We start from the raw sequence: 27,051 nt of genomic DNA, 5'->3' as shown, positions 1-27,051 counted from the left end.
AGCAGAGGAAGCCAGGCTACAGAACAAGAAAGCATGAAACACGACAGAGCAGCAGAGTTGAGAGATAGAAAATTTCATGGATTCCTGTAGACTAACTATTCTGGTTCTAGTCTCTTTTTGAAGCCATGGAACACTTCTGTATATCTAAAACACATTTGCTCCTTTTTGCTTACAGTAACAATTTTTTAAAATTGATTTGTGTTACTTGTGACCAAAAAACCTTTATTGATACAAAGGGATAGAATTACTCAATACTTAGTTTCAAGAATAATAAATGTTTTCATTATATGGCTTTGTAGTATATTGATATTATGTCTAGAAGATTAATGTTTAGAGTTGATAGGTAGATTTTTGGCCTTGTGTACTGCAAATTCAAGTCTGCATTTGAAAAAAATATATATATATAATTTAATGTGTAATTTCTATGTAATATCTAATTTAAACAGGAAATCTCTAAATCTCCTTACCAATCTTTAGTTGTGCATTAAAATAAAATTTCATCACTGAACATGAAAAAAAAGTTTTACAAACTTATTTTTCTAAGAGATTAGAGTTTTATTTTAGTAATTTAATAAAACATTACACCAGTATTTGATGTTTAGAATTACAAGGAAATATTAGATTTAAAAAATTTTGGTCCTTATTTTATATTTTCTGAGGTAACAGCCTCCAATAATATAACCTCATGAAAAATGAGCAGGTAATTTATGCAGATCAAAATAAAACATGTCTTTGTTTATTCACCACAGTAAATACATCAGGCACACATGATTAACATGAAGTAATAAAACTTCCTAGAAAGAATATAAACAGATACACTAATAAATATTCAACAATTTTATTTTAGTTCCTTTTCATAATATATGTACCTGAAATGAGATCAAAGGCTATCTAGAGATGACTGGAATCATATAAAAATAATTTAAGGCAAGCTTTATTAATTTATTTTAAATAAGGCAACTGAAATGTGGGCTCACAATTAAACACGATTTTTAGGTAAGACCTGGTAGTTGTATAATAGGAAACTACGAATATCAAAATTTTGACGGTTATTGTGCAAAACTGAAAGAAAATGCTTTTCAAATTGCAGTAAAATGAACTCCTCTAATATAATCTCATTAAATTTACAACACTGGGAAGTTATTTAGTGGCATCCAAATCTTACAGTATTTTCCAAGTGTAAATTTTTGAACATTCTACTTTTACAAGATCGCTTTTCTGTCACTGGAAAAGCACTGAAATTTCAAGAAATTTTTGCTACTTCAATTTTAAGAGGTCAAAGTAATAAAACAACGTATTTTCTCTCGGTTAATGTAATTCAACTACAGTGGGACTGAGAAGAAAGGATAAGTTTAATGAAACCAAATCTATTTGAGAAGAGATTAAGTCATAAGTTAAACAGAAGTACAAAACTACTATTAGAATCAGCTGCACTGGCTTGGCATGAGAATGCTTATTTTTTACAAATTTTCACTGGAAAAAATCATAAAGCCCGTTCTCTTTTGGAGCTTAAATAGTGGGTGATGTTCTGGCACCTAACAATGAGCCATGTTTCTACAGATTTCCTTAATTGTTATATTTGCCAATGTGTTCACGGGCTATAATAAGCCTCTGAATTTGTGCAGTACCTTCATAAATCTGGAAGAAAAAAATATAAATGTAGGTTATAATATCTTGGACAATATTATAAGCCCATTGTAATACTAGACTAAATCAAACCACATATAGGGTCTGTGGTCTGTAGTGATTCCAATACCTGATTTTGTGGAAGCTGTGAAAATATATAATTCTCTAAAAATTAGTTTGAATTATTATAAAATGCCATTTGCTAAAATTCTGAAGAAGGGCTTAAAAACGTAAAAAGGATATTAACAATTTAAAAAGTTTGGGAAAACTAAACTTTAATGTTACCAAACTATTTACCCAATTTTTCTGAACTGTATCTAGCTATCTCTCACCTCCAGCCATTCTCTATTCTTACTCCTGGGTGTGATTTTTTTATTCTTGCCACCTAAGGAACAGAACTGCTAAAGATGGGGAAGCATGTTTCTACTCCCTTAGATATTCCTAGTAGCCAGCCCTCATTTCCAGTTTAAACTTCTAACCCTGGCCATTTGTTAGTTCATCTTCTCAGATAGCAGAAAACAGTTAAATAATTAATAATAATAGTAATATCATAAGCAAAAAAAAAAAAAAACCCAATAAATAAATAAATAAAACCCAAAGCCGTGGAGTCAATTCCAACGTAAAAGCAGCCCTATAGGACAGAGTAGAACTGCCCCATAGAGTTTCCAAGGAGCATCTTGTGGATTCAAACTACCTACCTTTTGGTTAGCAGATGTAGCTCTTAACCACTACGCAACTAGGGTTTCCAGGAATATCATAGCACTTAATAATTATAGGGTTCAGAAGAAGACTATTACCAGATAAACCTGTGGCTTCGAATAAGGCACAATTTCTGGTCCTCGGTTTTCTCATGTCTAAATTGAGGGGGCTGCACTACATCTAAATTTGTCAAATAAATGCCTCAGTATGTGTGTGGCGCAAGGTGGGGAAGCAAGGAAAGAGACATCAAGGAACGTATGTCGTAATTACCATAAACCACCTTGGAGAACACACTCATTTATCTTATTTACTACATTGGTCCCTTCTCTAAGTTTTTATAAACTACAAATATAATTCAGAAGACAAGGTCATCTATATCACTGTCTCCTCATGTTGGCTTTTTCACTCCCAGTATGGTTTCAATCAGTTCAAGGATTTTAAGATTTAAACAAAATAATTTTAAAAGTCAGGCATACTTTTAGTAGAGCAAAGGCTGTATTACAATGAATCAGGATGTTAAAACTGAAAAAAAAAAAAAGAGGCTCTCCCAGACATACTTTACATGTCAGTACTATTTAGTTTGTCAGCCTATTCTCCCTTAAGGTATATACCTAAAAAGTAGTATAATTCTTTGAGCTTATTAGTTTCAAATACTTTGGCTCACAGTCATCTATGATGACATTCATTTTGTATTACCACCAGGATAAAATCCCTAATAATCAGAAATTTACCCTTTCATTTATGAATATTTTGTCCCTTAAAAAAATAATAAAAAACGCTTTGAACCTTACCTGAAAGATCTTAGCATCCCTCATTAGTTTTTCTACAGGATACTCAGTATTAAATCCACTGCCTCCAAAAATCTGGACAGCATCACTAGCCACCTGATTTGCAATATCTCCAGCAAATGCCTTTGCAATAGAGGCATAATAGGTATTTCGACGACCACAATCACTCTCCCATGCTGCTCTCTGGTAACTCAATCTAGCTAGTTCAACTTTCATTGCCATTTCAGCCAGCAAAAAGGATATCGCTTGGTGCTAGAATTAAAAAGAAAAAAAAATGTTTAAGGAAGGAGTCCTGGTGGCACAATGTTTCAGTGCCTGGCTGCTAACCAAAAGGCTGGAGGTTCAAACCCATGCAGTACCTCTGTGGGAGAAAGACTTGGTGATCTGCTTCTGTAAAGACTGTAGCCAAGGCAACTCTATGTGACAGCTCTACTCCGTCACATGGAGTCGCTATAAGGGCACCCAACAACAACAATGAGATTTGTCAGTTACTATAATGCACCCACACATATAATGCAAGGCATAAATCGCTTACGAAAATAGCAAGGCGGGGGCGGGGGGGTTATGTGGTTGGCAAAAAAAACGTATAATGTGCACATTATCTGCATAAAAATTCAGTAAGTGCTCAGCTACTAACCAAAAGATTGGCGGTTAGAATCCACCCAGAGGTACCTTGGAAGAAAGGCCTGTTGATCTACTTCTAAAACATCACAGCCATCGAAAACCCTATGAAGTGTAGTTCTACTCGGATACGCGTGGTGTCGCCATGAGTTGTAATCAGCTCAACAGCAACTAACAACAATATATTACAACTTTACCTATATTACAAACTATTTTCATGGAAAAGAGTATATTGAGCAAAATGTTCACTTTAATTATCTCTAGGCAACAGGATTAGGAATGAGATTTATTACTTATTTCTTCTTATATTGCATCATATAAATTATCCTACAATAAACATGGGACATTGTGACTTTCACATTAAAATAATACACACTAAAAGAAGTCTTTTAGGCCTTTAGAAGCAAGAATATTAAGATGATTAGAAGAGGGCTTCATGTACTAGGTGATACCAAAATGTGTTTTAAAGACTAAGAAGCTATAAAAACCACAAAGTCTATGACTAGTTACAGATTAATATGAACAAAGGTCACAAAGAATTGAGCTGTTCAATTTCATATATTCACTATATTTAATAATTAAGTAACATAAACTTGGTCACACTGTTTTAGAACATGAAAAGTTGTTTGATATGGTAATTAGGCCTTAGAGGAGTCATAATTAACCAATGTGAATAACTGCTATGTGGAACAAGGACAGTAACATCCTCTTTTATTTCCACTTACATGAACTGTGCCCATTCTCCTAAGCCAATGATTCTTTCAAGAATTTTTTTCCATTTTATTCATTTTTTGAATAAGTAATGCATCTACCAGTTCAAAGTTCAAGAGTATAAATAAATACACAGTGAAAAGCCTTCCTCCTCCTTTGTCTATCACCCTTGAATTTCATCACTCCCCCCAACTCCAGCTAGTTTCCCTTCCAGGAGATAACCAATGGTATCTATTTCTTTTTTATCTTCCCAGGGATGTTTTCATACCAGAACCTGTTGCCATAGTCAGTTTTGACTCATGGAGACCCTCTAGGACAGAGCAGAACTGCCCCATAGGGTTTCTAAGACTGTAATCTTTACAGAAGCAGGCTGCCACATCTCTTGTGGAGTGGCTGCTGGGTTGGAACTGCTGGCCTTCCGGTTAACAGCTGAGTGCTTTAACCACCATGATACCAGGTCTCTTTTGTTATTTTATATACATATAAGTGGAAACCCTAGTGGCATGATGGTTAAGAGCTACGGCTGCTAACCAAAAGGCTGGCAGTTTGAATCCACCAGGCACTCCTTGGAAATCCTATGGGGCAGTTCTACTCTGTCCTTTAGGGTCCCTATGAGTAGGAATTGACTCGACGGCAATGGTTTTTTTTAATACATATAAGCAAATATATATTGTCTCCCTCTTTTACTCTTTATCATTTTTATAGTTGCAAAGTATTCCTTTGTGTGGATTATCAACATTTTGGTTGTTTCTACAGAATGTTGAAAAGCATAACCTGTGTTGTTATTGTTGTGTCCCATCGAGTCGATTCCGACTCATAGCAACCCTATGGGATAGAGTGGAACTGCCCTATAGAGTTTTCTAGGTTGTAGTCTTTACAGGAGCAGATCGCCAGGTCTTTCCTCCCAGGGAATGGCTGGTAGGTTCGAACTGCCAGCCTTTTGGTACTTAACTACTGCGTTACCACAGCTCTTTGAATTACATATACATATATCATATTGCAATATGGGAGTATCTCTGAAGGATAAATACGTGGAGTATATCTATAGGATAACCATTGCCAGGTGGTCCAAAGGTATACACTTTTGATATATATTGCCAAAATGTGATTCATAAAGGCTGCACCAATTTATACGCTCATTGGCAATATATAAAAGGGCTTATTTCCCCATAGCCTAGGCAACCTGGTACATAATAAGTTAAAAAAAAAAAAGATTTCTACACTCCTCTCCAAGAGATGTGGATTCGGAAGATCTGGGGTGGCTCCCAGGTTTATGTGTTTTTTTTAACCAACACTTCCAATGAGTCTCATTCAACTGGTTTTCAGCCTATGCTTTGAAAGAAACTCTGTTCTAAACCCAGCACACACTCCTTATAATGCATCTGCCTAAAATAACCTCTCTCCTTCTGGTTTCTGTAACCCTGTCTGAAGCTCTCATCTTGGGACTTAATTTTATATTCTATATCATTTTTTAATATTTGTTTTATGATATGTATCTTGTTCCTGAGGACAGTGAATATGTCAATTTCTTTTCTATCTAGATTATGTAGTGTGTAAAGAGGATAAGCTCTTTAAATAAGTGACTACTTGGGTTGAAATCCTGGTTCCATCATTTATTAGCTGGGTCTAATGTTTCTGCATGTGATAAACAGGAATAACAGTACCTATTCCACAGTATTTTGAGAATTAAAAATGAGCTAATACAAGCAAAGCACTTAAGAATAGAGCCTGGAACAAAGAAAGCATCCTATTATCAGCATTTTAATATAGTAAGGATTACATTACTATTTGCTGAATAAACAGAAATAGAAGCTTAGAGCATAAGACATATCCTAAGTGCTAGGAGTATACAAAGGTTTCCAAAGTAGAAACTCGCTGCTTACACTGTAGTGAGGAGTGAAGAGAACCAATAAATGATACGTATATAGTACAATGTCAGGTAGTGTTACGAGCTATGAAAAAAAAAAAGTAGGATTAGTATAGAGAGTATTGAAGTGTTATTTTAGATAGGGTAAATCAAGGATGGATTCTTTGGTGAAGTAAATGAGTGGGAAGTGTAATTTGAATGAAGTAACACAGCTAATCCTTACGGATATCTGGGAAAAAAACAAAGACCAAAAAGGCCAGTGTGGCTGATAGAAGGCCATTATAAGGACTTTGGATTTTAATCGGAGTGTGATGAGAAGCTATTCAAAGAATTTTGAGCAAGGGAACAACTTAAACTGACTTATGTTTTCAAAGATGTAGAATAGGCTGTGAAGGGCTAGAGTAGAAGCAGGGAAACCATTAGGAGGATATTATAATTGTTTAGCTGAGAAGTACTGGTGGCTTGGACTAGGATGTAAACAGTGTAGGTAGAGAGAATGTTTTTTAACTCTGGGTTATCCTACGCATTTTAACAGGATTTGCTATAGATGGGCTTTGTACACAGACTGTGAAAGACAATAAAATGGCTAAGGAAATAAGAGTTTAAGTGGAGATTTTGAGGAAGCATTCAAAAATCCAAGTGTGACGCTCAGGGAAGATGTCAGGGCTGGAGATATATACCTTGATAGTCATCAACATATATTTCATATTTAAAGCCATAGAACCCCATGAGGTCACCTAGGGAATATTTTTTTATAGTTCCCACTTTACAGATTAGGAAATCAAGGCTTAGAGAAGGTAATTAAATTGCTGAAGGTCTCATAGCTAATAATTTGTGGAAGTAGGATTCAAGCCTAATAATGGCTTCCAGCCCATGATCTTTTCATTAAGTGACAGTTTCCCAAGGAGAAGACAACTCAGTGGTAGTTTCGTTTCTCATAATCGCAGAGTGACTTGTCTGACTCATCCAAACAAGTCTGATATTGACTACCACTCATAGAGGAGAATGCAAAATAGAAAAACAAAGAAAGGAAAAGAAGATATATTTTTCTTGCTAAGTATATCATATTTGAGTCTTAGGTCTCAAGCAGCATTTGTCCCTTCATTTTCCTATCAGGAAATGGAAACCATGGGAAGTTATTCTGAATTAGCAATAATAATCATCACAAATGGGAGTTATTCTTAACAGATTCTTTCACAGCTTTCTAGATCACTCCAGCTTCTCCTAAACAGAAGGTTTTGATTAGACTAAGGAATAGGTAATTATTGCCACTAAAGGATTTTACCAACCAGTACTCTGTTTTCAATGTTCCTCGTTTTACTTATTGGTAAGAAAATGTACCATCTTCTGTTTTTAGCATCTTTCTTTAGCCACATCAATCGAGGGCAAGTAGCAGCCATGGCAGTAACAGTAACAATAACAAACACGGTGGTAAATGGTACAGCTGTGATTACAGTACCACTCTACACTATCTCTTAAAAAAAAAACCTCTCGATTCTTTCTTTTTGGAGTCAATACACCAAAGCTATATATAAATCATCCCCTCAGTATTGCTTTTTTATTTAACCCAGGAAAGAAAAGAGTACTGGTGAGGGACCCTAGAACTATAAACATGTTTGCTAGAACACTAAGAATCAATAACTGTAGTAAATGATTATTTTATTATTTTAGATTAATGGAAAAATTACTTTGGCTGGGTGCTTTAAGAGGTAAGGTCATAAAATGATACGTCCAAGCATGCCACTGAATCAAAAAGTAGCGGTGTCATATGTCTTCAGCATACAATACAGCCAACACACTAGGAAAGTAGGAGTAAGAGACAGTGAAACAGTAGAAACTGAATGAGATAAACAACTGTGCAAAAGCTGGTTATTTTGGAAATCAGGGGGGGAAAAAAACAGGTACACTTCAACATAGTTTTCTTTTAGACAGTGATAATCAAGTCGTAATGTGTTAATTTAATATTTTAAATAAACAAGAAAATAGAGTACGTAAGTATCAGAAATGGGTATGGAATATTCACTGATAACAGACAGACAGTGTAGATGGGGCAAACTAAGTTTTATTGCAAATAAATGAAGAACATACTTTATACTTACGTTTTACCTTCCCCATCTCATATTCATACCACACCCACTACAAAATTAAAATATTTTTAAAAAAGAGTTTAAAAAATTTATATTTTTTTGGTTCTAAATTTCTACATGAAAACATACATGAGTATGTACTGATATAACCTTGTATGTCTCCCAGTATCAGACATGAAATAGCTAAATAATAATTTAGTTTGTACTCCAAGCATGAAGTGTCTCTTCTTACTCTTACAAGGCTATACACAGAGATCACAAACTAGCAGATTGGAGATGCAAGAGCACACAGATAGGGGACACCTGGCAAAGAGATGACAGGGAGTTATGGCATCGTATCACTGCATTAGTTAAAAATGCAGGCAGCCAGCATTTTTCAAAGTAATTAAGAGGGAAGCAAATCTTAAGCAGAAATCAAAGGATAAAAGACTATTTTGAGTGAGCTGTAGCAAAGACTAAGGCTTTTCTACACTTCATAAGAAGGGCCATGAGGCAAAAACATCCTGGTGCAGATGGTAGGAATACAGAAAAGAGTCTTAAGAACTTCTAAGAAGGGAAACATAAAAGGAGAAGGTTCCATATTGAGCTCAAGAACACTCACACTAAGAATTATTAGATACGTGCTGAGGATTAGAAGATGACAGGTCTTTGCTCAACAGTATTTATAGTTGTTGTCAGTTTATGACTAAGATAAACTAATATTTAGTAAAATGTATATATGTAGTTCTGGTACAATGAATGAGCTTTTGGCAACATGACTATCCTTTTGGCTACATACACAAAGGAACACTTGATTAAAAAAAGAAGGGGGAAAAAAAAGAGCCTTAAGAAACGGGTATCTCCAAATGCTCTAAGAGGGAATTTGAATCCCAACTGAGAAGAGTTGACACAGGGAAGAAAAAAAGAAAGAAAAAAAACCTAGATTTGAGTCCAATGGGATAGGAGCTGCAGTTTCAACACTCAAATGTAGGAGACTTGGACGTGACCATGAACAAGATAAGGGCTGAAACTGAAATTCCCTGTTTTTCTTTCCAAAGAGGGAACTAAAAATCTCTGCTCATTGGAGCAGGATGGTCAAAAGGAAGCTTATCTCTTGCCCAGAACTCTGTCTGGGAGGTAAGAAAAGGAAGTATGGAATCAACGTACACAACCCCTTATGGTACAGGATTCCCCAAATGGAGAAGTTAATGTAAAAAACAGCCATCAGAATGGTGAAACCTCTGTGGTACCTGATAGATGCAAACCAAAAGCCAAATCTGCTACAGATAAGCTCCCAAGCAAAACTTAAAAACAAGAGAAAATAACAGAGTTAGCAGATGCAATAGACTCAAAGGTCAGCAGCTTCAGAACTTGAGATAATAGGTTATCTCAAGCATTTTTATTATAATTAATCAGAATCATATGATCTACTATGCTGTGAATGACAAAGTGATTAGGAATGGGTCAGCAAAAAAGAGTTTCGTTCTATTGTACAGAGGGTTGCTCTGAGTGAAACCGACTAGACAGCACCTAACAACAACAAAGACAGTGTGTTAAATCACGTCATCTGCAAATACAGTTTTACTTCTTCCTTTCCGATCTGGATACGTTTTATTTATTTCTCTTTCTTGTCTTGTTCCTGTTCTCAAAGGGAAGGCCCTCAGCCTTTGTCCGTTGAGTATAATGTTGGCTGTTGCTTCTGCATATATGCCCTTAATTATGTTGAGAAATTTCCTTTCTATTCCTATTTTGCTGTTTTTTTTTTTTTTTTAATCAGAAAATGGTGTGGAATTTTATTGGATGTGTTTTCTGCATCAATTGATATGATCATATGGTTCTTTTTCTTTGTTTTATTTATGTGGTGGATTACATTGACTGATTTTCTAATGCTGAACCACCCTTGTAATCCTGGTATGAATCTCACTTGATCATGGTGTATGATTTTTTTGATATGTTGAAGTGTTGGCTAGAATTTTGTTGAAAATTTTTGCATCTATGTTCCTAAGAGACATTAGTCTGTAATTTCTTTTTTTGTGATGTTTTTGCCTGGTATCAGGGTTATGCTGGCTTCATAGTAACAGTTCAGTAGTGTTCCTTCCTCTGCTATGTTTTTGAAGAGATTGAGTAGGATTGGTGTCAACTCTTCTCTGAAAGTTTGGTAGAATTTTCCAGGGTAGCCACCTGGTACTGGGCTTTTTTTTGTTGTTTTGGCAGTTTTTTTGATGACATCTTTAATCTCTTATTTTGTAACAGGTCTGTTTAAATTTTCTAGCTCTGTGTTAATTTGGGCAGGTAGTGTGTTTCTAAGAATTTTGCCATTTCATTTAGGTTTTCAAATTTGTTGGAGCAGTTTTTCATAGTAATCAGTTATGATGTTCTTTATCTCTGTTGGATCAGTTGTAATGTCACCAATTTCATTTCTTAATTTGGTTATTTGCCCCTTCTGTTTTTTTTTTCTTTTGTCAGTGTAGCCAGTGGTTTGTCTATTTTATTGATCCTTAACTTCTGGTTTGGTTGACTATATTGTTTTTCTATTTCATGTACTTCTGCCCTTGATCTTTATTTTTTGCTTTTTTCTGGTAGCTTTTGCTTTTTGTTTTCTTCTTTTGCTCTTCCTTTTCTATTTGTTCAAGTTGTCAGTTTAAATTAATGATTGAGTCTTTCTTCTTTAATGTAGACATTTATTGCTATGAATTTCCCTTTGAGTACTGCTTTTGCTGTGTCCCAAAGGTTTTGATATGTTGTTTTTTCATTTTCATTTGATTCTAGGAATTTATTTCATTTTTTATTTCTTCTATGACATAATCATTTTTTTAGAAGTGTATTAGTTTCCATGTTGTCCCCCCCCGCCCTTATTTTTCCTGTTGTTGATTTCTAGCTTTATCATTTTTTTAGAAGTGTATTAGTTTCCATGTTGTCCCCCCCCCCCCCCGCCCTTATTTTTCCTGTTGTTGATTTCTAGCTTTACACCATTATGGTCAGAGAAGATGCTTTCTATGATTTCAATTTTTTTTAATTGTTGAGACTTCTTTTGTGTCCTAGCATATGGTCAACTCTAGAAAATGATCCATGTGTGCTGAAGAAGAATGTGTATTGTTCTGATGTGGGTGGAGTGTTCTATGTATGTCCATTAGGTCCAACTGGCTTACGGTTTTAAGTTCTCAGTGTTCTTAGTTATCTTCTTTTTAGATGCTCTGTCTATAATTGAAAATGGTATGTTGAAGTCCCCTACTTTTATTGTGGCATTAGCTATTTCTTCTTTCATATTAGTATTTGTTTCATGTATTTTGGTGCATTGCTGTTAGGTGTATATATAATTGTTATGTCTTCTTGCTGGATTGACCCTTTTATTATTAGGTAATGTTCTTCATCTCTTGTAATAGATTTTGATTTAAAGTCTACTTTGTCTGATTTTTTTGGTCTGATATCAGAATGGACACCCCTGCTCTTTTTTGTTTACTGGTTCCATGGTATTTTTCTCCATCCTTTTATTTTCAGTCTGTTTGTGTCCTTATGTCTAAGGTGTGTTCCTTATAGACAGCAAAAGGATACATCATTTTTTTTTTTTATCCATTCTGCTGCTCACTGCCTTTTGCACAGGGTATTTAGATGATATACATTTAGGGTCAATTATTACTGAAAATGAAGTTTCTACCTCACTCATTTGCTATTTATTTTTTGAGTGTTTCATATCTTATTTTTTTATTCTGGTTTGTTTTGGATGTATTTGTCTGCTTTCCTGTGATGAGTCTTTTTGCTTTTTTCCTCCTTGTCTTCTGAATGTTTTTTCTTTGTGATTTCTCAGTAGATACCACATATATTCCATTATACAACTAAAAACTGCAACAATGTTTAACATATGAACAATAGCTCACATACAACCTTAACATAATAAATCTATTCCTGATATGCTACTCCCTCCCCCATTTCTGTTGGTGTGTCTCCAGTAAGGTCATTATACAATCTACGTTCAGTAATTTCTTTGTGCTTATTTCCTACAAACTTGATGTTGTACTGCTTGTGGTATTTAATTATTGAATTTATTCCCTGAAAATATCATATACTTGGTCCTTATGATTGCCTGTGTTGTTGCATTTTTTGGAGATTTCTCTCTCAGTTATTTATTTATTTATTTTTCCCACGTATATGCATGAGTGTTTATTTAATGCTCCTGCCTTTCCATTTGGAGAACTCCCTTGAGTAATACTTGCAAAGCTGGGCTGGAAGTGGCAAATTCCCAGAACTTCTGTTTGTCTGGGAATATTTTGATTCCCCGCCCCCCCGCCCCTTGTTTCTGAATGTCAACTTTTCTGGGTAAAGAATTCTTGGTTGGCAACTGTTCTCATTATTTTATATATGCCACTCCACTGTCTTCTGGCAGTTAGACTACTTTCTGGGGAGAAATTCCCACTGACTCTTATGAAAGACCATTGATATGTTATATTGTGTTTTATCTTGCTGCTTTCAGAATTCTCTCCTTGTCTTTGTTTTCAAGAATTTTATTAGGATATGGCATGGAGTTCATCTTTTTGTATCTCCTCTGATTGGTGTTCATGTAGCTTCCTGTATTTGCAGGCTTGGTTCTCTGTTCAGGTCTGGGAAATTCTCCTGATTATCTCTTGGAAAATTGTTTCTATGCCTTTATTGTTGTCATGCTGCTCTGGGATTCCAATAATTCTAATGTTAGATTTCTTATTTGAATCTCACATTTCCTTTTGGGTTTGTTTGCTTTTGTTTATTCTCTTGTGACCTGACAAGTTCAGTTATTTTTGTCTTCTGTTATTGTTGTTCTGTGCCACTGAGTTGGTTCCAACTCATAGCAACCCTATGTACAACAGAACAAAATAATGCCCAGTCCTGTGCCATCCTCATGATCGTTGTTAGAGTCCACTGTTGCAATCACTGTGCCAATCTATCTCGTCGAGTTTCTTCCTCTTTTTCACTGATCCATGATGTCCTTCTCCAGGGACTGGTCCCTCCTGATAACATGTCCAAAGTATGTGAGACAAAGTCTTACCATTCTTGCTTCTAAGGAGCATTCTGGCTATGTTTCTTGCAAGATAGATTTGTTTCTGTTCTTCTGGTAGTCATTGGTATATTTTTCACCAACACCATAATTCAAAGGCATCAATTCTTCTTTGGTCTTCCTTATTCATTGTCCAGCTTTCCAATGCATAGAAGGCAATTGAAAACACCATGGCTTGGGTCAGGCTCAGTTTAGTCCTCAAAGTGACATCTTTGCTTTTTTTTTTTTTTTGATCACTTTAAAGAGGTCTTTTGCAGCAGATTTGTACAATGCAATGTGTCGTTTGATTTCTTGACTGCTGCTTCCATGGGTGTTAATTGTGGACCCAAGTAAAATGAAATTCTTGACAACTTCAATCTTTTCTCCATTTATCATGATGTTGCTTATTGGTCCAGTTGTGAGGATTTTTGTTTTATGTTGAGGTATAATCCATACTGAAGGCTGTGGTCTTTGATCTTCATCAGTAACTGCTTCAAGTCCTCTTTGCTTTCAGCAAGCATGGTTGTGTCATCTGCATATAGCAGACTGTTCATGTGTCTTCCACCAGTCCTGATGCCACGTTCTTCTTCCTGTAGTCTGGCTTCTCTGATTATCTGCTCAGCATTTAGATTGAATAAATACAGTGAAAGGATACAACCCTGATGCATACCTTTTCTGATTTTAAACCACATTGTATTCTCTTGTTCTGTTAAAAGACTGCCTCTTGGTCTATGTTCGTGTTCTTCATGAACATAATTAAAGTATTCTGGAACTTCCATGCTTCGCAATGTTATCTAGAATTTGTTATGGTCTACACAGTCAAATGCCTTTGCATAGTCAATAAAACACAGGTAAACACCTTTCTGGTATTCTCTGCTTTCAGCCAAGATCCATCTGATATAAGCAATGATACTCCTTGTTCCACATTCTCTTCTGAATTTGGCTTGAATTTCAGGCAGTTCCCTGTCAAAGTACTTGTTGGTATCTACTGGTTGCAGCAGTATATACTCCAGAGACCTGAAAATAATGACATGAACAGACATGCACACGTATGTTCATGGTTGCTCTATTTACAACAGCAAATAAATGGAAACAACTAAAGTGCCCAACACCGGATGATTGGATGAGCAAATTGTGGTACATGCATATAATAGAATACTACACAACCACAAAAAACGATGATGAGTCCACAAAACATATTATAACATGGATGGGCCTGGAAGGCATTCTGCTAAGTGAAATCATTCAAGCATATAAGGACAAATATTGTATGATCCCTCTTTTATAAGAAGACAAGAATAGATATAGAGAGAAACCAATGTTCACTGGTAGTTACCAGGGAGAGAAGGAGGGAAGGGGATATTATGCTTTAAGTCAGACAGAGTTGTTATTTTTTTTTTTATTATTATTTTGGTGATAGGAAAAGTGACACTGAATGAGGATGTACTGAGCATGGTACAACCAAATTAAAAATAGGTGTCTGGGCACATATGGCACATTGATATACGAGTGCAGGTACAGGTGTGTACACAGGTGAGAACAGATAGAAGTATCTACAAAACAAACAAAAACCCCAAACCTGCTGCCGTCAAGTCGATTTCCAGTATCTATATGTACTTGTAAATATAAACACGTGGGTGCAGGCCCACATATTTGTTGAACACACAGATACTCTACAGACATAATCAAATACCTTCTCAAAATTGGTTTTCTGGGTGTGAAAGCTTAGGACTATAGTCTCGTGGGTAAACTCAGTCAAATGGCACAAAAGAGCTCACAAAAATAATGATCTGCACCCTAGTGAAGTGAGTAGCAGCTGGAGTCTTAAAAGCTTGCAAGTGGCCATGGAAGACATAACTCTGGGACTCTACTTACCAGGAGCAAAACAGTAAGAAGGTAACCAAAAGCTCAGAGAAGAAAAAAGTCTACACAAGCCACAACCTCATCTACCCTGAGACCAGAAGAACTATACGATGCCCAGCTACCATCACTGACCATTCTGACCGGGGTTACAACAGATGGTCCCAGATAGAATGGGAGAAAACTGTGGAGCAGATCTCAAATTCTTATTTAAAAAAAAAAAAAAAAGCCAGACAAACTGCAACAGTACAGAACAGAGGGCTCCTTGAAACTATCACCCTGAGACACTCTTTAAACCCAGAACCAAACCTATTCCTAGAGGTCACCCTTCAGCGCAATAGCAGAGTGGCACACAAAACGAAAGGATATTACCTGAAAGATTGGTGCTCTACTTAAAAATCATCAACATGAGACCAAAACGCCAACAATTACTCAAAAGCAAAGATGAGAAGGTATGCGGCAGGGAAACCAAAGTACTGGAAATAGAACAAACCAGAACACAATTAAAGAGAATGTTGACACTTAGTAAAAAATGTAACTAATGTCGCTGAACAGTTTGTGCAGAAATTGTTAAATGGGAACCTAACCTGCTGTGCAAATTTTCACCAAAAATTCAATAAAATTAAAAAAGAAGAAGAAAAGAAGACATGGGAGGTATAGGCTAAAAGCATGGAGTGGTGTCCCAAATCCATGACTTATAAATTGTGTAACCTCGGACAAATTATTTAATCTCGCTAAACCTCAGTTTCCTTATCTATAATGGAGACTGTAGTAGTATCCACACAGTGTTGCTGGGAGAACTGGACAGTATATTTAAAATGCTTAGCCCAGTGTCAGATACACAATAGGCACTCATTAAATATTAGCTGTTTTTTTTTTTCCCCCAACTAACAAGGTCCCCTGAGTGGCCAGCAGTTTGTAGCATAGTTTAAAGAAAATCTATTCTTGAAACTCATCCTGATAGACCACATTATTTTCTTGCAACCAAAACAGAAATTTAGTTTGTACTTAAAAATAATTTTCAAGTATTTACACTAAAAGAAGTGTCCTTACATTTGAACAAAGGAAGCACAGTATTTAAATTACCTCGACAAGCGGCTTTCCAAAAGTTTTTCTCTCTAGGGCATACTTGGTAGCTTCATCCAAAGCTCTTTGTGCCAGTCCAGTGCTAGCAGCTGCTATCTATATTTTAACATTTCATAAAGCAAAAGTTCATGTTATCTTTGAAACACATAGTATGTCGCCAGCCCCAAAAAGGCAAAGATGAGACGGTAGGAAGGGACAGGAAAATGGGACGAATGGCAATGGGGAACCTGAGATCGAGAAGGGAGTGTTTACACATCACAGGGTTGGCAACCAATGTCACAAAACAATTTGTGTATTAACTGTTTAATGAGAAACTAATTTGTACTGTAAACTTTCACTTAAGCACAATCAAAATAAATAAAACACACAGTAGGTTGCTAAAGAAAAGATGGCCTATAGTTGAAGGAAACAAGAGAATGGGTAGGTGTGAATAAATAAGTTTATATTATTTATGAATTAAAAGTTAATGACAGGCTTTTGGACATAGGCTTATAGCCTAAAGAAATCATTCTTTCTATGCTAATATGGGAAAGTTTACTAAGAGAAAAAGCTTTGATGAGCGTGAGAACAGGAAATGAATATATATCAACAGGAATGATTAAACTAAGTATGGATTGCCTTTCTGTAAATCTAGCAGCAATTGTAGTAACTTCGTATTTGTTTAAATGATTTCTACAACATGGATAGCAAAGAGAGTTGAAGAATTTAAAATGCAAAGAAGGGTAATAATATCTCTGTACCCTTAATAAAAGCAGCAGACATTTAAAAAGACAGAGACAAAAGCCCCAACAATACAGTAAGCATACAATGTTAAAATCACTTAATGTAATAAATAAAAGGTCTTATAAAGACTATCAACTCATATTACTTACTGGAGTTCTGGTTTTATCAAAAACTTCCATTGCAATTCTGAAGCCAGCTCCCTCATCAATTAAAACATTTTCTTTAGGCACTCTCACATCCTCAAAGACAATTCCTCTTGTATCTGAACATCGCTGACCCATATTTAATTCCTGACAAGAAAATCAACATACTTTAAGGAACATTTTCTAAGCTTGCATCTATTTTTGCTTTAAACATTTTTTTTTTTTTTTTTTAGGACTTTTTCCAACTGTCTAAAACAGGAGTCGACAAGCTACAACCTATAATATCTGTTTCTGTAAATAAAATTTTATTGGAACACACATTTAAATTTTGGCTGTCTGCTTTCTTGCTACAATGGTAGTTGTGACAGAGACCATATGGCCTGCAAAGCCTAAAATATTTACAATCTGGACCTTCACAGGAAAGCTTTGTCAACCCCTGGTGTAAAACAATGTTTCACAAACTTTGAAACCAACGCTAGCCTAAAGGTCTACATGTGCATATTATTTATAAAGACAAATTTCCTTTTATGTTTGAAGGCTAGGTTTTTCATCATGAGTGTCAGGAACAACATTTAGCAAAACATAGTCTGATTTGGGCCTTTAGCCTTAGTTTAATTATTAGAACTAGCAATCAACTGAATAAAAGTTGATTTTTTTGTTTTCCCTCAACTTTTTTTTCAAATTAGGTTTACTGAGGTATAATTTATATGTGGGAAAATTCACCCCTTTATGTATATAGTTCTAATTGTTAAAAAACAAATTCTTTTATAATAGTTTTTGACAAGGTGTATACATGTTACTACCACCATAATCGAGATATACAACGTTTCTAGCACCCTAAGAAGTTCTCTTGTGCCCCTCTGTAGCCAAGTTTTTCATTTCATCCCCCTGCCCCTGGCAACAACTGATCTGATTTCTGAGCATATAGTTTTTCCTTTTCTGAAATGTCATGTAAATGGAATTACATGGTTATTCTTTAGTGTCTGACTTTTCACTTTTGAGAGTCACCCATGTCGTTGCATGATCAGAAATTCATTTCTTTTATTGCTGTGTAGTATTACACTATATGGATGTCCCATGTATTGCCTATCCATTCACCTGTTTGTGGACACTTCTCCTCAGTTTTTAGCAATAATGAACAGAGCTGCTATAAACATTCATTTACAGGTCTTTATTTTTATTTATCTTGGGTAAACATCTAGGAGTGGGATTTCTGGGTACATGGTAAGTTTAACTTTTTCAGAAACTGTTAATCTGGCTATATTTCCACAACTTTCTGTTTTGAAAATTTAAAATGAAAGAGTTGTAAGGATACTACAATAAGTACCTATATACCCTTGACCTAGATTCACCAATTGTTAACATTTTGCCACACTGCTTTACTTCTGTGTTTGTATATGTAATTAGTACCATTATTTGCTGAATCACTTGAAAACAAGTTACAGACATCATGACCCTTCTCCTTAAGGAAATTTTCTTTTAATATCTTATTTTTAATAAGCATGGTGAGAGGCAGGGATGATGAGAACATAGAGCTATAAAATAATTCTTTAATTTACTTGCTTTAACATTAAGAGTCCGCTTCCAGGTTTGAAGAAATGGTGACAATAATATGTAGCTTGACCCAGAAAGAAGCCAACAACATTTACTTTGATTTATATGAAGTCAATAAACTCTACTAGCTTAGACTCCCACTAGGAAATAGTAAGAAAGCACTGTATTCTCTAACCTGTTTCCCAGCCTCACCCCAAAGCCCACAACATTTAAAACCAAAGTGCTTCCTGAACTCATCACAAACCGCTTAATTTCTAAAACACAAACATTGTGAAAAACACCAAATTTCACAAATTTGTAAAATGCCCATTTGTTGCAATAAAGATTTAAGAAGGCTTAAATATATGCAATATAATTGTCTGTCTCCCTCACTACAAAGTAAACACCTCAAGGGCAGGGAATTTTGTTTTGGTCCATATACATAGTTGCCTTCGATTCTGACTCACAGTGACCCTATAGGACAGAGTAGAGCTCCTCCATAGGGTTTCCAAGGAGAGGCTGGTGGATTCAAACTGCTAACCTCTTAGTTAGCAGCTGAGCTCTTAACCACTGTGCCACCAGGGTTCCTTAAGCCATACAGTATTCCTAAAACTTAGAATAGTGCCAAGCACATAATATGAATTCAATAATAAATGTTTCTTGAATGAGATTTTTTTTTTTAAGTGAGGAAATTGGGCAAAAAGAAAATGAGAATTAAGAAAAGCAAGATACAGTTAGGAATATGTTTACTATTGAAAAAAGTGTAAGCTGTTAGCTCCTTCATACTTTCTAGAAGTGGATCACAATTTGATCCTGAGTTTTCCAGCAATCATTCCTAAGAAGGAAACATGATCTGTTACACAAATAAAGACAAACCAACTGCTTGAGAGAACCACAACTACTCTCAGGTCTTACATTTTGTTATATGTCACAATTCCATTAGTGTCTAAAGCAGAGTTATCCCTTTACTATAAACTCTTAAAACACAGCATAATACAGTGTCAGAAACTGCATTAGGTAAGCTCCTAGGAAACATTCATCCTGATACGAACTCCACCTCCAAGTATATGACGTTGAATAAATCACTTCACTTGAATCTCAGTTTCAATATTTAGTGAGGAGACTGAAGTAAATAATGTTTAGGGTATCGTCCACTTTTAAAATTCTATGACCTAAAAGAGAAGTAACTCCTATACTGTAGCAACACGCTTCCATTTTAAAAAGGTTCGGATACAAACAACAGAGAGATTCTGATGGTTTTTAATTAAACAGGATTTTATAAATATACATGACTAGCTTAGATGTTTGCTTAACTTGGCCAATTCAAAATAGCCTTTCTAGTTCATGCTATGCCACCTTAATCTAAAATCTAACTAGATAATCTGTACCTCTTGTAACTTTTGTTGTTGTTAGTTGACTATGACATATGGCCACCTTATGTATAACAGAACAAAATGTTGCCCAGTCCTATGCCATCTTCACGATCACTGGTATGCTTGAGCCCACTGTTGTGGCTATTACGTCAATTCATCTCATTGAAGGTTTCCCATTTTTTTCGCTGACTCTTTACCTCTACTTTACCAAATATAATGTGCTTTTCTAGTGATTAGTTTTTCATGATGATATATCCAAAGTAAGTGATCTGAAGTCTCGCCAGCCAAACGTCTAAGGAACATTGCATTTCTTCAAAGACTAATTTGTTTGTTCTTCTGGCAATCCATTCCACAGTATACTATTCATAGACAACACAGAATTTGAATGCATTAATTCTTCTAACTTCCTTTGTCATTGTCTAGCTTTCATATGCATATGAGGTGACTGAAAAGGCTATGGCTTGGGTCAGGTGCACCTTAGTCATCAAAGTGGTTTTTTTTTTTTAAGCTTTAACAAAGAGAAATTTATTCTCTCACTGTCTAGTAGGCTACAAGTCCAAATTCAGGGTGTCAGCTCCAGGGGAAGGCTTTCTCTCCCTGTTGGCTCTGCAGGAAGGTCCTTGTCATCAGTCTTCCCTTGGTATGGCGGCATCTCAGCACAGGAACTTCAGGTCCAAAGGATGCACTCTACTCCTGGCACTGCTTTTCTAGTGCTATGAGGCCCCCATGTCTCTCTGCTCTTTTCTTTTCTTTTTTTTTTTATTGTGCTATAAGTGAAAGTTTAAAAATCAGGTCAGTCTCTCATACAAAAATTTACATACACCTTCCTGTACACTCCTAATTGCTCTCCCTCTGATGAGACAGCACAGTACTTCCCTCCCCATTCTCTCCTCGTGTACATTTGGGTAGCTTCTGAACATCTCTGCCCTCTCACCTCCCCTCCCAACAGGAGATGCCAACATAATCTCAGGAGTCGACTTGATCCAAGAAGCTTGTTCTTCACCAGTCTCATTTTCCATCCCCTATTCCAGTGCAATCCCTGTCTGAAGAGTTGGCTTTGGGAATGGTTCCTGCCCTGGGGTAACAGGAGGTCTGGGGTCCATGGCCTCCGGGGTTCCTACAGTCCTAGTCTGACCATTAAGTCTGGTCTTTTTATGAGAATTTGGGGTCTGCATCCCACTGTTCTCCTGCTCCCTCAGGGTTTCTCTGTTGAGTTCCCTGTCAGGGCAGTCATCAGTTGTGTCTGGGTACCATCTAGCTCTTCTGGTCTCAGGCTGATGTAGTCTCTGGTTTATGTGGTCCTTTTTGTCTCTTAGGCTTATAATTATCTTGTGCCTTTGGCGTTCTTCATTCTTCCTTGTTCTGGGTGGGTTGAGACCCATTGATGCATCTTAGATGGCTGCTTGTTAGCGTTTAAGACTGCAGACACCACTCTCAAAAGTGGGATCCAGAATTTTTTTTAATAGATTTTCTTATGCCAATTGACTTAGACGTCCCCTGAAACCATGGTCCTCAAACCTCCACCCCTGCTATGCTGGCATTTGAAGTGTTCAGTTTTTTAAGGAAACTTCTTTGTTTTTGGTTTAGTCCATTTGTGTTGACCTCTCCTTTATTGTGTATCGGCTTTCCCTTCACCTAAAATGAAGCTTATCTAATTAGTGAATACCCCCTCCCTGCCTCCCACCCTCCCCCTTCTCGTAACCATCAAAGAGTATTTTCTTCTATGTTTAAACCTTTTATCCAGCTCTTATAATAGTGGTCTTATACAATATTTGTCCTTTTGCAATTGACTGATTTCACTCAGCATAATGTCTTCCGGATTTCTCCATGTTATTAAACGCTTCATGGATTCCACATTGTTCTTTATCAGTGTGTAGTATTCCATTATGTGAATATACCATAATTTATCTATCCATTCATTCCTTGATGGACACCTTGGTTGCTTCCAACTTTTTGCTATCGTAAACAGTGCTGCCATGAACATAGGTGTGCATATATCTGTTTGTGAAAAGGTTCTTATTTCTGTAGGATATATTCCAAGGAGTGGTATTGCTGGATCATACGCTAATTCTATTTCACCAACATAAACGGCGACTATACACATGGACCTCACCAGATGGAACACACAGAAATCAAATTGACTACATGTGTGGAAAGAGACGATGGAAAAGCTCAATAACATCAGTCAGAACAAGGCCAGGGGCCGACTCTGGAACAGACCATCAATTGCTCATATGCAACTTCAAGCTGAAACTGAAGAAAATCAGAGCAAGTCCACGAGAGCCAAAATATGACCTTGAATATATCCCACCTGAATTTAGAGACCATCTCAAGAATAGATTTGACGCATTGAACACTAGTGACCAAAGACCAGATGAGTTGTGAAATGACATCAAGGACATCATCCATGAAGAATGCAAGAGGTCACTGAAAAGACAGGAAAGAAAGAAAAGACCAAGGTGGATGTCAGAGGAGACACTGAAACTTGCTCTTGAGCATTGGGCAGCTAAAGCAAAAGGAAGAATTGATGAAGTAAAAGAACTGAACAGAAGATTTCAAAGGGCCTCTCGAGAAGACAAAGTAAAGTATTATAATGACATGTGCAAAGAGCTGGAAATGGAAAACCAAAAGGGAAGAACACGCTCAGTGTTTCTCAAGCTGAAAGAACTGAAGAAAAAATTCAAGCCTCGAGTTGCAATAGTGAAGGATTCCATGAGGAAAATATTAAATGATGCAGGAAGCATCAAAAGAAGATGGAAGGAATACACAGAGTCATTATACCAAAAAGAATTAGTTGATATTCAACCATTTCAAGAGGTGGCATATGATCAGGAAACGATGGTATTGAAGGAAGAAGTCCGAGCTGCTCTGAAAGCATTGGTGAAAAACAAGGCTCCAGGAATTCATGGAATATCAACTGAGATATTTCAGCAAACAGATCCAGTGCTGGAGGTGCTCACTCGTCTATGCCAAGAAATATAGAAGACAGCTTCCTGGCCAACTGACTGGAAGAGATCCATATTTATGCCTATTCCCAAGAAAGGTGATCCAACTGAATGTGGAAGTTATAGAACAATATCATTAATATCACACTCAAGCAAAATTTTGCTGAAGATCATTCAAAAACGGCTGCAGCGGTATATCGACAGGGAGCTGCCAGAAATTCAGGCCGATTTCAGAAGAGGACGTGGAACCAGGGACATCACTGCTGATGTCAGATGGATCCTGGCTGAAAGCAGAGACTACGAGAAGGATGTTTACCTGTGTTTTATTGATTATGCAAAGGCATTCGACTGTGTGGATCATAACAAACTATGGATAACACTGTGAAGAATGGGAATTCCAGAACACTTAACCGTGCTCATGAGGAACCTTTACATAGATCAAGAGGCAGTTGTTCGGACAGAACAAGGGGATACCGATTGGTTTAAAGTCAGGAAAGGTGTGCATCAGGGTTGCATTCTTTCACCATACCTATTTAATCTGTATGCTCAACAAATAATACAAGAAGCTGGACTATATGAAGAAGAACAGGGCATCAAGATTGGAAGAAGACTCATTAATAACCTGCGTTATGCAGATGACACAACCTTACTTGCTGAAAGTGAAGAGGACTTGAAGCACTTACTAATGAAGATCAAAGACCACAGCCTTCAGTATGGATTACACCTCAACATAAAGAAAACAAAAATCCTCACAACTGGACCAATGGGCAACATTGTGATAAACGGAGAAAAGATTGAAGTTGTCAAAGATTTCATTTTACTTGGATCCACAATCAACAGCCATGGAAGCAGCAGTCAAGAAATCAAAAGACACATTGCATTGGGCAAATCTGCTGCAAAGGACCTCTTCAAAATGTTGAAGAGCAAAGATGTCACCCTGAAGACTAAGGTGCACCTGACCTAAGCCATGGTATCTTCAATCACATCATATGCATGTGAAAGCTGGACAGTTAATAAGGAAGACCAAACAAGAGTTGATACCTTTGAATTGTGGTGTTGGCGAAGAATATTGAATGTACTGTGGACTGCTAAAAGAACGAACAAATCTGTCTTAGAAGAAGGACAACCAGAATGCTCCTTAGAAGCAAGGATGGCGAGACTGCGTCTTACATACTTTGGACATGTTGTCAGGAGGGATCAGTCCCTGGAGAAGGACATCGTGCTTGGCAGAGTACAGGGTCAGGGGAAAAGAGCAAGACCCTCAACGAGGTGGATTAACACAGTGGCTGCAACAATGAGCTCAAGTATAACAACGATTGTAAGGATGGCGCAGGACCAGGCAGTGTTTCATTTGTTGTGCATAGGGTCGCTATGAGTCGGAACTGACTCGATGGCACCTAACAACAATAACAGTTTTTTAAGGAAGCGCCAAATCCATTTCCAAAGCGGTTGTACCATTTTACATTCCCACGAGCAGTATATAAGTGATCCAATCTCTCCACAACCCGACCAACATTTATTATTTTGTGTTTTTTGGATTAATGCCAGCCTTGTTGGAGTGAGATAAAATCTCATTGTAGTTTTGATCTGCATTTCTCTAATGGCTAATGATCGAGAGCATTTCCTCAGGTATGTTAGTCACCTGAATGTCTTCTTTAGTGAAGTGCCTGTTCATATCCTTTGCCCATTTTTTAATTGGGTTATTTGTCTTTTTGTGATTGAGTTTTAGAAGAATCACGTAGATTTTAGAGCTCAGGCGCAGGTCAGAGATGTCATAGCTAAAAACTTTTTCCCAGTCTGTAGGTAGTCTTTTTACTCTTTTGGTGAAGTCTTTGGATGAGCATAGGTGTTTGATTTTTAGGAGCTCCCAGTTATCTGGCTTCTCTTTGGCATTTTTAGTAATGTTTTGTATTCTGTTTCTGTCATGTATTAGGGCTCCTAACATTGTCCCTATTTTTTTTCCCATAATCATTATCATTTTAGATTTCATGTTTAGGTCTCTGATCCATTTTGAGTTAGTTTTCATGCCTGGTATGAGGTATGGGTCATGTTTCATTTTTTTGCAGATGGATATCCAGTTATGCCAGCACCATTTGTTAAAAAGACTGCCTTTTCCCCAATTAACTGATACTAGGCCTTTGTCAAATATCAGCTGCTCATATGTGGATGGATTTATGTCTGGATTCTCAATTCTGTTCCATTGGTCACTGTGTCTGTTGTACCAGTACCAGGCTGTTTTGACTACTGCGGCAGTATAATAGGTTGTAAAATCAGGTAGAGTGAGGCCTCCCACTTTGTTCTTTTTCAGGAATGCTTTCCTTATCCGGGGCTTCTTTCCCTTCCTTATGAAGTTGGTGATTTGTTTCTCCATCTCATTAAAAAATGTCATTGGAATTTGGATCAGAATTGCATTGTATATATAGATGGCTTTTGGTAGAGTAGGCATTCTTACAACGTTAAGTTTTCCTATCCATGACCAAGGTATGTTTTTCCACTTATGTAGGTCTCTTGATTTCTTGCAGTAGTACCTTGTAGTTTTCTTTGTATAGGTCTTTTACATCTCTGGTAAGATTTATTCCTAAGTATCTTATCTTCTTGGGGGCTACTGTGAATGGTATTGATTTGGTGATTTCCTCTTTGATGTTCTTTTTGTTGGTGTAGAGGAATCCAACTGATTTTTGTATGTTTATCTTGTAACATACTGTGCCAAACTCTTCTATTAGTTTCAGTACTTTTCTTGAGGATTCTTTAGGGTTTTCTGTGTATAAGATCATGTCATCTACAAATAGAGATACTTTTGCTTCTTCCTTGCCAATCTAGATGCACTTTATTTCTTTATCTAGTCTAATTGCTCTGGCTAGGACCTCCAACACAATGTTGAATAAGAGCAGTGATAAAGGGCATCCTTGTCTGGTTCCTGATCTCAGTGGGAATGCTTTCAGGCTCTCTCCATTTAAGGTGATGTTGGCTGTTGGCTTTGTATAAATCCCCTTTATTATGTTGAAGAATTTTCCTTCTATTCCTATTTTCCTGAGTGTTTTTATCATGAATGGGTGTTGAACTTTGTCAAATGCCTTTTCTGCATCAATTGATAAAATCATGTGATTCTTATCTTTTGTTTTATTTGTGTGGTGGACTACATTAATTGTTTTTCTAACGTTGAACCAACCCCGCATACCTGGTATGAATCCCACTTGGTCATGGTGAATTATTTTTTTGATATGTTGTTGAATTCTATTGGCTAGAATTTTGTTGAGGATTTTTGCATCTATGTTCATGAGGGATATAGGTGTATAATTTTCTTTTCTTCTGGTATCTTTACCTGGTTTGGTATTAGGGATATGGTGGCTTCATAGAATGAGTTTGGTAGTATTCCATCATTTTCTATGCTCTGAAATACCCTTAGTAGTAGTGGTGTTAACTCTTCTCTGAAAGTTTGGTAAACTCTGCAGTGAAGTTGTCTGGGCCAGGGCTTTTTTTTTGTTGGGAGTTTTTTGATTACCTTCTCAATCTCTTTTTTTGTTATGGGTCTATTTAGTTGTTCTACTTCTGTTTGTGTTTATTTAGGTAGGTAGTGTGTTTCTAGGAATTTATCCATTTCTTCTAGGTCTTCAAATTTGTTAGAATACAACTTTTCCTAGTAACCTGATATGATTCTTTTAATTTCAGTTGGGTCTGTTGTGATATGGCCCCTCTCATTTCTTATTCAGGTTATTTGTTTCCTTTCCTGTATTTCTTTAGTCAGTCTGGCCAATGGTTTATTAATTTTTTAAATTTTTTCAAAGAACTAGCTTTTGGCCTTGTTAACTCTTTCAATTGTTTTTCTGTTCTCTAATTCATTTAATTCTGCTCTTTTATCATTTGTTTTCTTCTGGTGCCTGACTGTTTCTTTTGTTGCTCTCTATTTGTTCAAGTTGTAGGGACAGTTCTTTGATTTTCACTTTTTCTTCTCTTCGCATGTGTGCATTTATTGATATAAATTGACCTCTGAACACTGCTTTCACT

The 27,051-nt window shown here is 36.5% G+C and overlaps 1 protein-coding gene across 7 annotated transcripts in view; it reads right to left on the bottom strand.

Moving 5' to 3' along the window:
- The window catches only part of ACADM (acyl-CoA dehydrogenase medium chain), an 81,648-nt gene that overhangs the window by 15,764 nt on the left and 38,833 nt on the right, over positions 1–27,051 (bottom strand). For 2 of the 7 annotated variants that reach the window (XR_007516343.1, XM_049875615.1), the window contains exons 9-11: positions 17,202–17,342; positions 16,330–16,425; positions 3,117–3,365 (exon numbers count right to left, since the gene is read on the bottom strand). Coding sequence is in view for 6 of the 7 variants with exons in the window: in XM_049875615.1 (XP_049731572.1) it covers positions 3,117–3,365; positions 16,330–16,425; positions 17,202–17,342 (486 nt within the window). In the remaining variant the exon portion in view is untranslated. Of the gene's footprint in view, positions 1–805; positions 1,639–3,116; positions 3,366–16,329; positions 16,426–17,201; positions 17,343–27,051 lie in introns of those variants that run through there. The other 5 variants (XM_049875620.1, XM_049875619.1, XM_049875614.1 and 2 more) reach the window with 5 other exon arrangements.

Source organism: Elephas maximus, chromosome 3 (genome assembly GCF_024166365.1).
Source record: "Elephas maximus indicus isolate mEleMax1 chromosome 3, mEleMax1 primary haplotype, whole genome shotgun sequence".
Taxonomy (NCBI): Eukaryota; Metazoa; Chordata; class Mammalia; order Proboscidea; family Elephantidae; genus Elephas; species Elephas maximus.
Note: the sequence above shows the minus strand (reverse complement) of the source record. Positions and strands in the feature narration are given on the sequence as shown.